This window comes from Myxine glutinosa, chromosome 11, assembly GCF_964187855.1.
Source record: "Myxine glutinosa chromosome 11, kmMyxGlut1.1, whole genome shotgun sequence".
NCBI lineage: Eukaryota > Metazoa > Chordata > Myxini > Myxiniformes > Myxinidae > Myxine > Myxine glutinosa.
Window position 1 is genome coordinate 46,804,970 of NC_136271.1, and position 14,841 is coordinate 46,819,810.

Sequence of the window (14,841 nt, forward strand, 5' to 3'; positions counted from 1 at the left end):
CAGGCCTGCCTCGTGTTAATTCGTGCCAAAAAGCCAAAGGCAGCACAAAGACGTAAGGCGATGGAGGCGGCATAGGACAATGGAAGCGATGAAAGGACCTATTCTCCTTACTCTACTCAACGCAAAACTAACACAGGAAAAGGACTAAGCTCACAAATACTAAGAAATATCTGAACTATCGCGAGGCTACGTGTTGTTTGTGTGACTAACTATGAGGGGGAAATTTAACCTTTATTATACAAAACTCAAAACCGCAACAGTATTATATATGAAGATAAGCAGTAGGCATGTTTTTGCTTCATGTGCGTGAGCTAGGTTATTTTTTATTTACAGGAGCGATTGAGATAGCGGTCTGGCCAATACACCGCCCAAATAAAGGATGAGCAATTTGTATAATAAATGAAGATTTTTTTTTTTTAGAAAAAAAAGTTTTTTTTAGAAAACGAATTTTTATTTAGAATTTAGAAACGAATTTAGAAATTTTTTTAGAAACGTAATTATTCCGAATTGGGAAGGCTGAATAGTGCGAGTATCGTGCTGCGCTATTCCTGGTGGTACTGGCTATTACAAGTTATAATGTAATTTTTTATTATGTCGTATGCAGCTTGCATCATTGCTGGGAGCACAGCGCTGAAGCAGTGCCCCCTGTTTCCATCAAGCTGGCACTCATTTTGCCAACCTCAGAAAGATAACAGGCTGAGTTAACCCACCTGATGTTATTTAATGGCACGACGGGGGCTCAAATTGAAGACCCTGAGATGTTAAGCCAGCCACCCTAACTGTGAAGCCAACACCAGGCCTTTATAATCCTTACTATAATTCAAGGACGTGTGTGTGTGTGTGTGTGTGTGTGTGTGTGTGTGTGTGTGTGTGTGTGTGTGTGTGTGTGTGTGTGTGTGTGTGTGTGTGTGTGTGTGTGTGTGCGCGTGCGTGCGCCGCTGGTTGTTATTTCCAAATGCGGGTTTCAGAAGGTGGAACGCAGCCCTCCCAGGTCTTGATGTATCCACCTCTGTGTGTGTTTGTGTTTGTGTGTGTGTGCGCATGCGCGCGTGCGCCGCTGGTTGTTATTTCCAAATGCGGATTTCAGAAGGGGGAACGCAGCCCTTCCAGGTCTTGCTGTGTGTGTGTGTGTGTGTGTGTGTGTGTGTTTCATTTTCATTATCTGATTTGTCCTTATCTTTTGGTGGAAAATCCACTGTACTGTTTCTTATATATTTGCTCTATTAATACATTATCAAAAATATATATACATGTATGTGTATATTTTAAACTGGTTTCAGTGGTTGCTCGGGGACAATGCAGCCTGTTTAAAAAAAAACATTATAAGTGACTGTTTGAATAATAGTTTGATCCAGAGGTAAGTGCGTGGGCATGCTGGTTGGTGGACATGTTCTATTTAAGTTTAAGGTAACATGTGCATGATTTAATGTATTGTCATATACATTAATATTTATATTTCCATGGCGTTATATATAATGGAATGTGTGATGGGAGTTGTAACTATGTGAAAATACATTAAATCCTCCAACAAGTAAAGTTTGGTTCGTGATGTTGCATTGATAGGTTGACCGACTGCCTGGAGGCAACTGAGGTTGTGGATCTACTGATGTTGGTAATCGATTGATGTGGATCCATGACCAAGGTTGTGGACCCGCCGTTTGGGGAGGTCCTGCTAAAAGGATGAACACCTCGAGGAAGGACGATGCCCAGCTGATGATCCATGCAGTCGAGAAACCAGTCAATAGCTTACAGGTTAAGGTTCTTACTTTAGGTAAAGGAACTATGTTTTGAGGTTTACAATTTAAATAAAGTTGAACATGGGATGTTGTGAAATTAACATAATAATTTTTTTTTTTTTTGTATACTGAATCGAGGCTCGTGAAAGAGCTAACATTTATTTCACAAACAAATCAACCAGACAAACAAGATATTTAAAAAGAGGGAGCAATCTATAGCAATCCTTTAAATTATATTAAAGTTTAGGAGCAATCATACTGTCCAATTAATTAAGAGAGAGTGTGTGTGATTTTGTCCAAGTCCGTCCACAACTTTTTGAGATATCTTGTTCACAGGCAGACAAACAGACAGACAGACAAACAAACAAACAGACAGACAGGAGTGAAAACATAACATCCACCCACCTTTGGCGGTGGAGGTAATTATCTGAGCTATATATCTCTGAGCAGTAGGCATGTCTTTGCTTCATGTAAGTTGTATGCGTGTCAGTTGAGAATAAGTGTGAGTGGATGAAGGCTTTGAGGGAAACGTGTGAAGGAGTCGAGGGGAATGTGTGAAGGGTCACTGAATAGATAGCTTAAAGGGAGTAGGTTTGCTGGCGTTAGCTGCAAGCAATGGGCTGTCTAGTTTTATATATTTACCCTTGGTATTATGTTGATGTGGATGGCATTATCAATTTTGACATAAAAAGGCACATCCAAGTAACAAAAGCGGGTTAAACTAGAGTTCATAGAACACGTTACCCCGCACAGTGCTCAAAAATATACTTAAATTGAAATAAAATAATGATTTAAAAAATTTCCGGAAATGTAGTTCTGTTGACGGTGTCAGTGTCGATAGTTCTTCGTGCCTGTTGTTTGTGACCTTTATGACGGGAGAAAAACATTGAGTTTCCTGTTTGGAATGATTTTCAATTCTGTTTGACTGCCCACGCCCTGGCAGACAGTAAAAAAAGAATATCTCACTCCTCTCTACGCGTCGGGACGAATTCAGATCCAAAGTACTGCTAAACTACACGCTCGTTTTCTGATTTGTGTTCAAAATATAGCATTCAATTGAAATTAAGTTGTTCCTCTATTACAAACGGATGTTTGTGGACAGACAGACAGACAGACAGACGGGCGGACATGAACCAATTGCTTAACCCCGCTTTTCACTTCATGTACGTGGGATAACAACACCACCAATTCTGGAACAAACAAAGAGCAGAGGTGGCCTCAGGAAGCGTATAACCTGTGGCCCACAACCTTTGCTACGATGACGATAGTTTTCATTATACGATAACACACCACACACATTTATTTGTACTACAGTATTATTATTCCCCAGATGCAAGTCCTGAACATGGCATGTTTTGGTTAGCATTTGTTCCAACGTGCATTTTTGACCAAGCTTTATCCTATTACAGATGCTTCTTCCTTCGAACCACTGGCACAACCTATAGGGTGACATCCGAAAGGTGCTGTGATGTCCACGACCCTTCCTCAACACTACATTCTCAGCAATAAGGTCACGTCTTTCTGCCTGCGGAACTGCCACCAGATCATCCGGGAGGATGAACGAACGTGAGAATGTTGGAAGTGAGGCCTGTAATAGGTCCAGTGACTTTGACTTTGAATCTCTGACCCAAAGCGATGAGGGCCCCGGTCCACTAGGAATGGTGAATGCAAAGATAACAGGTGCAAGAGAACAAAATGTGAGACAGAACTTAGACATTAATTGGGAAGAACCCAACTTCCATCAAGGTGAGTTAGTAAGTATTATGTATTGTTACAGACGTGGCTTGGATGTTATTTACCGAGCGGTTTTATGGTATGACCACGTCTGCACAAGTTACCCGATTGTGCCCGAACGTTGACTAATCGCGCTATGCTAGACCAATGAAGGAAAAAGAAGACACACGGCTGGAATTAATACGACACGACACCAGGGATACGGTTCTCAAAGGTTGTTATTACAATAATGCGGAAGGTTTAGATTACAGGGACAAGAGGGAAACATAGGAAGGTGGGCACTTAAACACACTTATATTAACCCCAACAGACGACAGATAAACGGGACAAGGCTCACTCACACGGGGTTTGATGGAAAGGAAAGCGGGTAGCGATCGCTCCAGGTGCACCTGGGCTCAGGGCAGGATCACGTACGGTCCAGTTTAAGAGATGCGGTGGAGGTATTGCAGCGCTCGAGGGGTGGCGACTTCTCTCTCCAGGCTGGGGGCGCATCTCACGTCACATCCGGCGCGGGGCCGCGTATATCCGGCGGGGAGTGACACGCCCTCGGCTCGTTAGCTCCGCCTCGTGGAATCGGCACGTTGCTTCTCATTGGGTGCGTGGGGGGGTTACTGGCTCCGCCCCTGACGAGGAGCTGACAGCCAGCCCCTTTGGGGTAACGCCGTGGAGCGTATGGTCATGGCGGGTAACCGAGCCGGTGTGAGGACGCACACTCCCCGCCCCTCTGTTGTTGTAGTCGTAGTTGTAGTTGTAATTGTTGTTGTAGTTGTTGTTATTGTTGTTGTTTGGGGAAGAAGATGGGAGGAGGTATGGGAAAGGTCCTAAACTCACTACTGATGCCATATAATCACATTCTGGTGCAACGAAGAGTCATAATTAATGGAAACGAGGCCTTAACTGACATAGAATAAGAATAACTAGGAAGATGTCCGAAAGTTGTCTACGTGTGGTGCGGTGGACCTGGGCACGACATTTAATGGGGGAATAAGGGGAAGGTCGGCTCTACTGATTGTTATTTACATGCAATGGGACTAGGGAATGGGGGATTGGGGAAAGTTGGGGAGTATTGGAGAAAATAGGGGAATATTTACAAGCGGATATGGAGGCCAAATTCCATATTCGCAACATTGCACCCTTCTCTACCCTCGGGGCGTCCCGACCCGATAAATTTTTACCTACTTTAGTGTGGCACGCAATGTAGTTCCCTCTACTATTAACTCTACCCTGAGTGCGACAGTTTTACAGATATTCACAAATGAGTAAATATGTCCCCCTGCGACGTTGCACCCTTCTCCTCACAGAAACACACCCACAGGATAACCGAATCCGGAAAGAATTCTCAAACTAAACATACAGCCGGTAGGGAGCATTATTTACAAGACTACGCTGCTATTTACACTACGATCCAGGACCTGTTTTTGGAGGGACACATGCAGATGTTATGCATAGAGAGAGAGCGCGCTTGCCAACATCGATACACCAACCCACGAGTGCTCTGTGGCCGACGGCCTTTAATAACGTGCAGAGCACCCTTCCCGAGCATCAACAGCACCACCCCACCACCAATCGGTGCAGTCACCATTGTTCATTGGTATAAAAATAAATTTGACAACCCCTAACCCTGCAGGTGTCTCTTGCTCTTCTTGTGGTGCACTTGGTGGTGTTAACTATTAGTGGTTCACCTGTATGGCATAGGTGCCACGTTGACCCATAGGTCCATCCCCGGGTGGTGCTTGGCCGCAAACGAACTGCGGTCCATTGTGGGTGGCCACAAACATTGCGGTCCATATGGTGTATCGATCCCGGCAGCAAACAGCGAAAGTGCAGGCCCACAACTGCGCAGCCAGCACCTCTCTCTCCTCTCTCTCTACCCCAAAGCCAGATCCTCGGAGGTGGGAGACAAAAGAAGAAACAAGTGAGTAAGGTGGTAAGGGCGCAAAAGTGCACGCAATGTAAGGTGATGCACACTGGGGGCACATGGGAACCAGGTGAGACAGGTACGTTCCTATCGTACGCCCCCCCCCCCACCAGGTAACCTACATGGCCCCTCCCTTACCCCTTACTGTATCCACACAACACAACACTACCCATAAACATCTACTTTACAAATCAACAAACATCCCTACTGTCTTCCCCGTTCCTCCCATATACCAAATTCGTCTTCTCTCCCTCCTAACCAATCAAATTTGCCATTTTCAACTCTCATCAAAATTTGCCATCACCAATTCATCATCAGTCCCTCCTAGGGAGGGAGAGATGGAATCACCCCAATGTCTCATCCACGTCGTGATGCGTCTCACAAATCCAACAGCGATTCTCATTTCTGCAACACAAACAAAGAAAACACAGGTGTGGAGTCATCATCATCACCACAGGTAAGTGGCTGCGTATGGTGCGACAGGTTCTTCAATCCTAACTATTTCCTAAATGACTTTAACAACTTTACACTACCCGGGGTCTTTCTCCGGCCAAACCATTGGCCCTCTTACACTATGGGTTCTAAAAACCAATTCCCATTGGCCAAACTGTGGTGCTTTTCAATTTGGGGTCTCACTCCCCCGATTCATCTCCCGGTGCCCTCGCACAATTTCTGGGCTGTGGCGTGTACCTCTCCCAGTGGGTCTACCCACCTGCACACCTCCACCACTGCGGTTGCCTCCGAGCTTACCTGCTCCTTACCCTAACCTAACTACCAGGGGAAGGCCCTCTGGCTCTCTCCCCACTCCGTGCCCTCTCTGGCACTGGGCTGCCCGATCCACACCCGGGATCCTCAGGCACCCACTCACAACTACCGGCTCCCAGAGCCCACCTGCGGCCTCACCTGGCCGACATCCTCACAGTGGTGGAGTGCCCAACCAACTACACACACTAACAGGCTACACGCCCAGCCATTTCCACAACACTAATGCACCCATTCACAACACCATTCTGCAACCGCACCACAAATGCCAATATCCAACCACAATTTACCTGTACCCTCTACCTAACACTTACACTACCCGCCCCGGGTATCCGTGATGGGGGTCCACTCTTCCCCCATTCACACCTTCGCACCATGCACACCACTCCGTACCACTTACTCCAACTCTCTCCACACACCTGTACTTGCACACCTGTGCTCTCATTCTTGGTGCCGCCTGCACCCTTCTCTCCCCAAGCGCATTCGCGCTGATCCACACACTCACTACTCATACACTGCTCCACACACCTGTCCAGTTGCACACCTGTGCAATCACACCTGTTCAATTCTCACAAACACGGCATCATCTCAGCTAACTACTCCCTTCTGAAACTTGCGCTTCCCAGTCGTCCCTTTAAACTATTGCGCTCCCTCGTCATTATCATCCACACTAATCTACCTGCGTCCCCACTACAGGTATCAGTCACTAACTAACCTTAACGTCACCTAATGTCAATCTCTTCTAGATCCCTACAATATAACCTAACCCACCCGGGCTAGTTTTCACTGCCATACACCCCATAATCTAGTGCTCCTTTGCCCCCACCTGTGAGGGATGGTGGATTTGCCATCCCACCACATCGGGGGTCTCTCACTACCAATTTTGCACATCAAATTTCAACAAATTAAAAATTTGCCAATCACTGCCCATCATCTGCCAATCACTACTGCCAATCCCTTGCCAATCATCAAATTTTGTTTTTCTCTAATTTTGGGTCCAAAACACTAACCTCATCACCCAGTCGACTCACTAATACCTCTCGGTGCGCCAATCCCTGTCCAAAGCCCGGCTTCGTAAAGCCAAGCAATGGATGCTGGTTGTTTTGTGCCAGCGGCTGGATACGTCCGGCACTCGGTGCAGGGAAGGAGGTTTACCCGGCCCGAGATCCCACGCACCTTCTCGGCACGGAACCATCCAATGTCCCGATCTCGACCTGCCGGAATTCCTCAACAAAAAGTGGTCGCCATGACGACTCTTTCTATCGGGCCGCCCGCTCCGCCTAGTGGAGCACGGACGTTCAAAGCGAGGCCCAGCACGGATCGCGCACGGCGGTCCTTTCGAACCCGCCGTGGCTCGGATCCCCGCTGGTTCTCGCGGCACGCGAAACCCGGCACGCACCGAGGGCCCGCTTCGGCTAAAAGTCGACCTAACCTTTAACCCGGTTACCGTCGACGCTTCACCTGCAGGCCTACATGCATACACTACCTCTTTCTTGCTCATACATGCAGCCGTTCCCATTCTCCTCGTACCTTTTCTTTCACACCTCGGTACACTCATTCCGCTCACCGACTTGGTCACACACCTGACCACCGAACACTTTGGCACACATTCGTTGCTCGCACACCTCACCAATACACCTCTTCGCGCCCCTTCCTCGGTCACCTCCTCTGTGACAATCACAGGTGTGCTCTCATTCGCACACCCAACCACGTGCCTCACCACCAACTCCAGCGTGCATTCCCACTCACGCTCTACCATTCCAGGTGTACATCCTTCCATCCCAGGTGTACATCCTCGCTCACCTGTCACAACCAGCTCACTCTCCTTGTCACTCTCACTACTCTCACCTCCACTCGTGACAACGCACTCACCCTTACTCTTGACAGCGCACTCTTTCCTCATGCACCTGTCCGTCACACACCTTTCTCGCGCACACTCTCCCGTTACACCCTCTGTAACACTCACCACAGGTGTGCATTCTTCCTTGCCTTTGACAGCGCACTCTTTCCCCATGCACCTGTCCGTCACACACCTTTCTCGCGCACACTCTCCCGTTACACCCTCTGTAACACTCACCACAGGTGGACACTCTTCCTTACTTCTGACAGCGCACTCTTTCCTCATGCACCTGTCCGTCACACACCTTTCTCGCGCACACTCTCCCGTTACACCCTCTGTAACACTCACCACAGGTGGACACTCTTCCTTACTTCTGACAGCGCACTCTTTCCTCATGCACCTGTCCGTCACACACCTTTCTCGCGCACACTCTTGCGTTACACCCTCTGTAACACTCACCACACCGCGCTTCCATGTGCTCCCTCGCACACGCGCTACGACCGACTCACTCTCGCCAACACCCTCACTGCTTGGCACGCACTTTTTCCTCACACACCCCAGAGTCGGATTTTCTCGCACACCTCCTTTTTCGCACACCAGACCTGTCGCACACTTCACCAACGGCCTCTCACGAACACCCGGGTCTATCTCGACCCCCAAGCTTATTAAATCCCCTGGCGCATCATACGCACGACCATATTGGTCACCACTTACACCGGGTCCTCTTCCTCTTCGCTTCTCCTCCATCACCTGCGAATCCCTCATCCGGTTAATGAGCACATCATCACGATCCAAACACAGACTCTGGACCAATTCTTTTATCTCCTCTTTTATCTTTGTTATCCCCTCTCCGTCGCTTCTTAATTTCGCTCACCCCTTCTTCCACTTCTTCTAATTTGTGCCTCACCTCTTTTATTCCCCGGTACGTCTCCTCAAGCTCATCCTCTAAGGCTACCTTGACCGTTTCCATGTGCGTCCTCACCTGCCGGTCCTTCGTCTCCATTACCTCTATCACCTCGTCCAACCTCGTTGTCAGTCCCTCACGTACCATCTGACATTCCCTCTTCGTCGCTACCAAGTCATCTTTTAGTTCTTTCTGTGTCGCCTTTAAACCTCCTAATACCGCAGTGTTCCTTTGAACCTGCTCCGTTAGTCCTTTTTGTCCCTCCGTCAGCTGTTCCACCTCCTGCGTCAGGACCTCTATGCCCCCTTGTAACTTTACAGTCCCCTTTCTCACCTCCTTCTCCATGTGCTCCTCACAGTGCCTCACCTCCTCGCGCACTCCTCCGACCTCCTCACTCACTCCTCTTCTGATCTGCTCTCCCATCACTTGCATCTCCTGCCCAGATGCCACCCTCATCTGCTCCATTTCCTCCCTGTGAGCATCCAGTTTGGTTTCTACCCCCATTCTGACCCCCTCTATCTGCTGCCCCATTTGGTTAACTTCCCTTTCCGCTTGGTCCCTCATGTCCCTCAATTTGCCTTCCATACTGTTTTCTAACCCCTCTAACCCATTTTTCACTCCCTCTATCTGATTCTCCTGGGCAGCCATTCTGTTCTCTACCCCCATTAACCCATGTTTCACTCCCTCTATCTGATTCTCTTGAGCGGCCATTCTGTTTTCTACCCCTGTTAACCCATTCTTTACTTCTTTTATCCCGTTGTCTAACCCCTCAAATTTCTTTTCTAATCCCTCACCGGTACCCCTCATTTGGCCCTCCAATCGCTCACCCTGAGCATCCATCCGGTTCCCCATTACCCCCATTTGGTCCTCCAATCGCTCACCCAATCGCTCATTATTAGCCCTCGTTTCCTCCCTCATTTTCTCGCTATTCTGGGCCATAAGGGCCTTCATTTGTATGAAAAAAAGGCCCCAATCCATCGGGGGCGCTGCCACGGTCGCTGGCGCGGTGATCAGCGAGGCGCCATTTTGCGCGCCCGCTTCTTCGTGCGTGACGGCGCTATTTTGCGAACTTGCCGCCCTCACTGCTTCGCTCTCCTCCTGTCCCTCATTTTGGTCCTGGATCGACCCTACCTCACTCTCCTTTACCGGACCCCAGCTGTCTTGATCCGCCATAGCGCGACTTTCAAAATTCGGTTTTTATTTTTTTTATTTTCGTAAAACAAATTCAAATTTCGCCGTTATAATTTCGCGCGGGAAACGCGCTCCGAATCGATTCGGTCGAGCGCCGTACGCGCTCCGGCTCGATTTTCCCTCCCAAAATTTGGGCCTAACTAATTTAGTCCCGGGTTCGAATTCCACTCCTCGACACCAATTGTTACCGACGTGGCTTGGATGTTATTTACCGAGCGGTTTTATGGTATGACCACGTCTGCACAAGTTACCCGATTGTGCCCGAACGTTGACTAATCGCGCTATGCTAGACCAATGAAGGAAAAAGAAGACACACGGCTGGAATTAATACGACACGACACCAGGGATACGGTTCTCAAAGGTTGTTATTACAATAATGCGGAAGGTTTAGATTACAGGGACAAGAGGGAAACATAGGAAGGTGGGCACTTAAACACACTTATATTAACCCCAACAGACGACAGATAAACGGGACAAGGCTCACTCACACGGGGTTTGATGGAAAGGAAAGCGGGTAGCGATCGCTCCAGGTGCACCTGGGCTCAGGGCAGGATCACGTACGGTCCAGTTTAAGAGATGCGGTGGAGGTATTGCAGCGCTCGAGGGGTGGCGACTTCTCTCTCCAGGCTGGGGGCGCATCTCACGTCACATCCGGCGCGGGGCCGCGTATATCCGGCGGGGAGTGACACGCCCTCGGCTCGTTAGCTCCGCCTCGTGGAATCGGCACGTTGCTTCTCATTGGGTGCGTGGGGGGGTTACTGGCTCCGCCCCTGACGAGGAGCTGACAGCCAGCCCCTTCGGGGTAACGCCGTGGAGCGTATGGTCATGGCGGGTAACCGAGCCGGTGTGAGGACGCACACTCCCCGCCCCTCTGTTGTTGTAGTCGTAGTTGTAGTTGTAATTGTTGTTGTAGTTGTTGTTATTGTTGTTGTTTGGGGAAGAAGATGGGAGGAGGTATGGGAAAGGTCCTAAACTCACTACTGATGCCATATAATCACATTCTGGTGCAACGAAGAGTCATAATTAATGGAAACGAGGCCTTAACTGACATAGAATAAGAATAACTAGGAAGATGTCCGAAAGTTGTCTACGTGTGGTGCGGTGGACCTGGGCACGACATTTAATGGGGGAATAAGGGGAAGGTCGGCTCTACTGATTGTTATTTACATGCAATGGGACTAGGGAATGGGGGATTGGGGAAAGTTGGGGAGTATTGGAGAAAATAGGGGAATATTTACAAGCGGATATGGAGGCCAAATTCCATATTCGCAACAGTATGTTACGGTAATAGTCCTGCTTACTAGATTATTAGAGCTATATTGATGAAGCATTGGTGTATCTTGGCACAGTCCTGACAGGTGTTTCCTGTGATGTTTTACGAAACCTGTAAAGTTGTCCTGTAAAGTTGTAAGCTTGAACTCTTTGACCACAACATTTCATATTTTAACCACTGATGTACCTTTCTGACCAGTTTCTGTGTTCGTTTTTCTTGGACACTTTGGTCAAACGTTTTCCACCACATTGATTAAGGTTATATTAAATATTGATGTTCAAAATTTAATAAGTGTTCCATCGTGCTGTTCTATGAATATGTTAATCTGTCGCTAGTTCTCTATGGCATCTCCCTTTTAATTCCTCCCTCCAAGCCCCCCTATGGCGCACTTGGGAGGATCTTTCATGGAGGCACAGGGCGTCTGCTACGATCACAAGTGAGGATGGTTTGGATCAACATGGTGAGTAGGGTGGTCCAAAAATTTGAAGATTGGATTTTCATTTCTCCACAAGCCTGCCCCTATTCCTATTGAAGAAGGTAGTTTGTGGTGAAAATTTGAGATTGATTGGACAATATTTAGAGGTTGCTCAAAATGTTGACAAATTTTAATGAATAATAAGATATAGAATTTTTAGCATCATACATCAATTCATAGATAATTATCTATTTTCAATTACTCAAATTATTTATTATTGTTGGCTTGCACTTGTCTTCAATGGCATGACCAAGAGATTGTGCAAAAGCACTGGCCACAAACATGGCACGCCGATCTGAGAGATTTACTCTGCCCAGAGTTGCCACTATTGCTGGAGTGATCACCTTGATGGGAGCCTTTTTCGCCTGTTTGGCAGAAGATGGACTTTGGAGTTTGAATTCATTGTCCCCTGAATCGGAGCTTTCAATCTCAGACTCATCATCATCATCAACCACAGCCGATGTTGATGGAACAGATTGCATTGCTGTTCGAGTCTCCGCAGCATGTTTCTTCTTTCTTTTATCTTCATTCTCAAGCCTGATACGCTTTCTGTTCTCCTTCACTGCCAGAGTGTTGTCCACAGATCCCATACGTTAACTTGAGGGATCCTCACGCTGCATGATAAGGAATGCTTTGTCTTCTTCATTCGTCATTTTCTCAAGCGCATCATTTGGTGAGATATCGAAGAGGGATTGAAGATCATCTTTGAACATCTGCTCCTTCACTCTGTAGTTTTCGAATGTCTTGGTTCTATTTTTCTTCAGCAGTTTGTAGGCATCATTCAACTTCAAAAGTTGGCGCTCACAGGAATCTACTCTCTGCACTGGAATTCGTGCTTTCTCCCAGTATGCACACACAGCTTGTACACTAAGTTTGGCACTTTCACGAACTGTATGGTTTTCTTGTATGTGATGGTACACCATTTTCTGCAATGTGTGTCCTTTGGTTGGTAGTCCCCCACATATTATTTCCTTTTCAGACTTGCCCAGCAACCAAACTGTGGAAGAGCTGCGAGTTTCTGCCATCTGAAAAAACAGGATGAATTTAAAATGTTATTTTTTGAAGAACCTCGAAATAAGTTCCAATTGACCTCATATTTGGTTCATATGATCTTTATAAACATAGGAACAAGGACAGCCTTGTGGAGCATGGATGATTTTTAATAGTATTAAATATTACATATGCAGTCACGTGAAAAAGTAAGTACACTGTAACCCCGATATAACGAACTGCTCGGGAGACATAAAAAAGTTCGTTATTTTGAAGTGTTCGTAATACTGAATAACGTACGAATCACCATACTATCACACCTATTCATATGCACTCGGCAGCCGCTGCATCATCACATGACTTGTCTTCCCCGGAAATCTTGAGTGCGCGTATACCATGACGATTTTTCCACCGATAGAGCCATCCAGTGGACCCGGTGAATTTTCTGTCCTCACCATGCATTTCTTTTGATGATGCTATAGCTTTCTCCATAACCATAGGGCCGGAAATCGGTATGTTGGCAGCTCGTTGTTGTTCGAACCATAGATAGACTGCCTGATCGAGATCGCCGTCATTCGCCTGCCACATTTCCTCCGCTTCAAACCATCTTGTTGACTGCATTTGTGGACAAATTCCCGCAACTCCTTTTCCTTTCCTTTGAACGTTGATATGCTGCTATTGGAATGCCGTATTCTCTGGAAAGGTTTGCTGCTTTCTCACCAAGACTGAGACGATCAATGATACGGAGCTTGTCTTCAACTGACAAGATCTTGCGTTTACGGGACGGTGTAGCCATATTGATTTGCCTTACGTTAAACAATAGAATCTCATTAAATATGCGGGGGACAGGAAGTTCGTTCGTTTTATCCGGAAGTTCGTAATACTGGTGTTCGTTATAGCGGGGTTCCAGTGTACTTTGAAAAGTGAAAAGTGAAAAGAAAAAAAGTGAAAAAGTAAGTACACCCCATGTACAGTTTTGACTTTTTCAACATATTTCAACATACAGCTATTTGATCTTCATTTCAACAATATTGATAGATAAAGGTGATATAATATAACAAATATCATGAAACATTTACATTTTGTAGTCCATTGTATAATTTGAATAAACATAAATGCAAATTTCGCATGTGGAAAAAGTAAGTACACCCTTGGCTCTCACAGGTGGTATTGCCCCCTTTGGCGGAAACAACCTCAAGTTGGCGTTTCTTATAACTGTCTACCAGTCTCTGACATCGACTGGGAGAATTTTTTGCCCACTCCTCCATGCAGAATTCTTTCAGCTGTGCGATGTTTGAGGGGTTTCTTGCATGCACAGCTCGTTTCAAATCCCCCCACAACATCTCGATGGGATTTAAATCCGGGCTTTGACTTGGCCATTCCAGAACCCTCCATTTCTTTCTTTTCAGCCATTCCTTGGTGGATTTACTGGTATATTTAGGGTCATTGTCATGTTGCAAGGTTCACCTTCGGTTGAGCTTCTACTTTTCGACAGATGGCCTCACATTATCCTCAAGCACCCTCTGGTACAATGAAGAATTCATAGTGGATTCTATGATGGTGAGCTGCCCAGGCCCTGATGCAGCAAAGCTGCCCCAAACCACAATATTTCCACCACCATGCTTTCCAGTTGATATCAGGTTCTTGTGGTCAAATGCTGTCTTTGGTTTTTCCCAAACATGTCTTCTGGTACTGTGGCCAAATAGCTCTACCTTTGACTCATCTGTCCAGAGCACATTGTTCCAGAAGTGCTGGTCTTTGCCTAGGTGTTCATTGGCAAACTTTAGTCTTGCCCTGATGTTCTTTCTGGACAGCAAAGGTTTCCTCCTGGCACACCTCCCATGTAGATCAAATTTGTGCAGCCTCTTTCTCATGGAAGTCTCGTGCACTTTGACATCAACAGTGGCAAGAGCTACCTGTAGGTCCCGTGATGACATTCTGGGGTTCTTCGAGACTTCTTTCAGCATCTTGCGGTCTGCTCTCGGGCTGAACTTGCTGGGGTGGGCTGGCCTGAACAA

The 14,841-nt window shown here is 47.0% G+C and overlaps 1 protein-coding gene across 8 annotated transcripts in view; it reads left to right on the plus strand.

Moving 5' to 3' along the window:
• The window catches only part of LOC137436649 (protein angel homolog 2), a 53,860-nt gene that overhangs the window by 22,406 nt on the left and 16,613 nt on the right, over positions 1–14,841 (plus strand). For 5 of the 8 annotated variants that reach the window (XM_078786622.1, XM_068130626.2, XM_068130619.2 and 2 more), the window contains exons 2-3: positions 3,146–3,482; positions 11,732–11,818. In XM_078786622.1, the coding sequence (XP_078642748.1) occupies positions 3,293–3,482; positions 11,732–11,818 (277 nt within the window). In that variant the 5' untranslated portion in view covers positions 3,146–3,292. Of the gene's footprint in view, positions 1–1,563; positions 1,772–3,145; positions 3,483–11,731; positions 11,819–14,841 lie in introns of those variants that run through there. The other 3 variants (XM_078786624.1, XM_078786623.1, XM_068130620.2) reach the window with 1 other exon arrangement.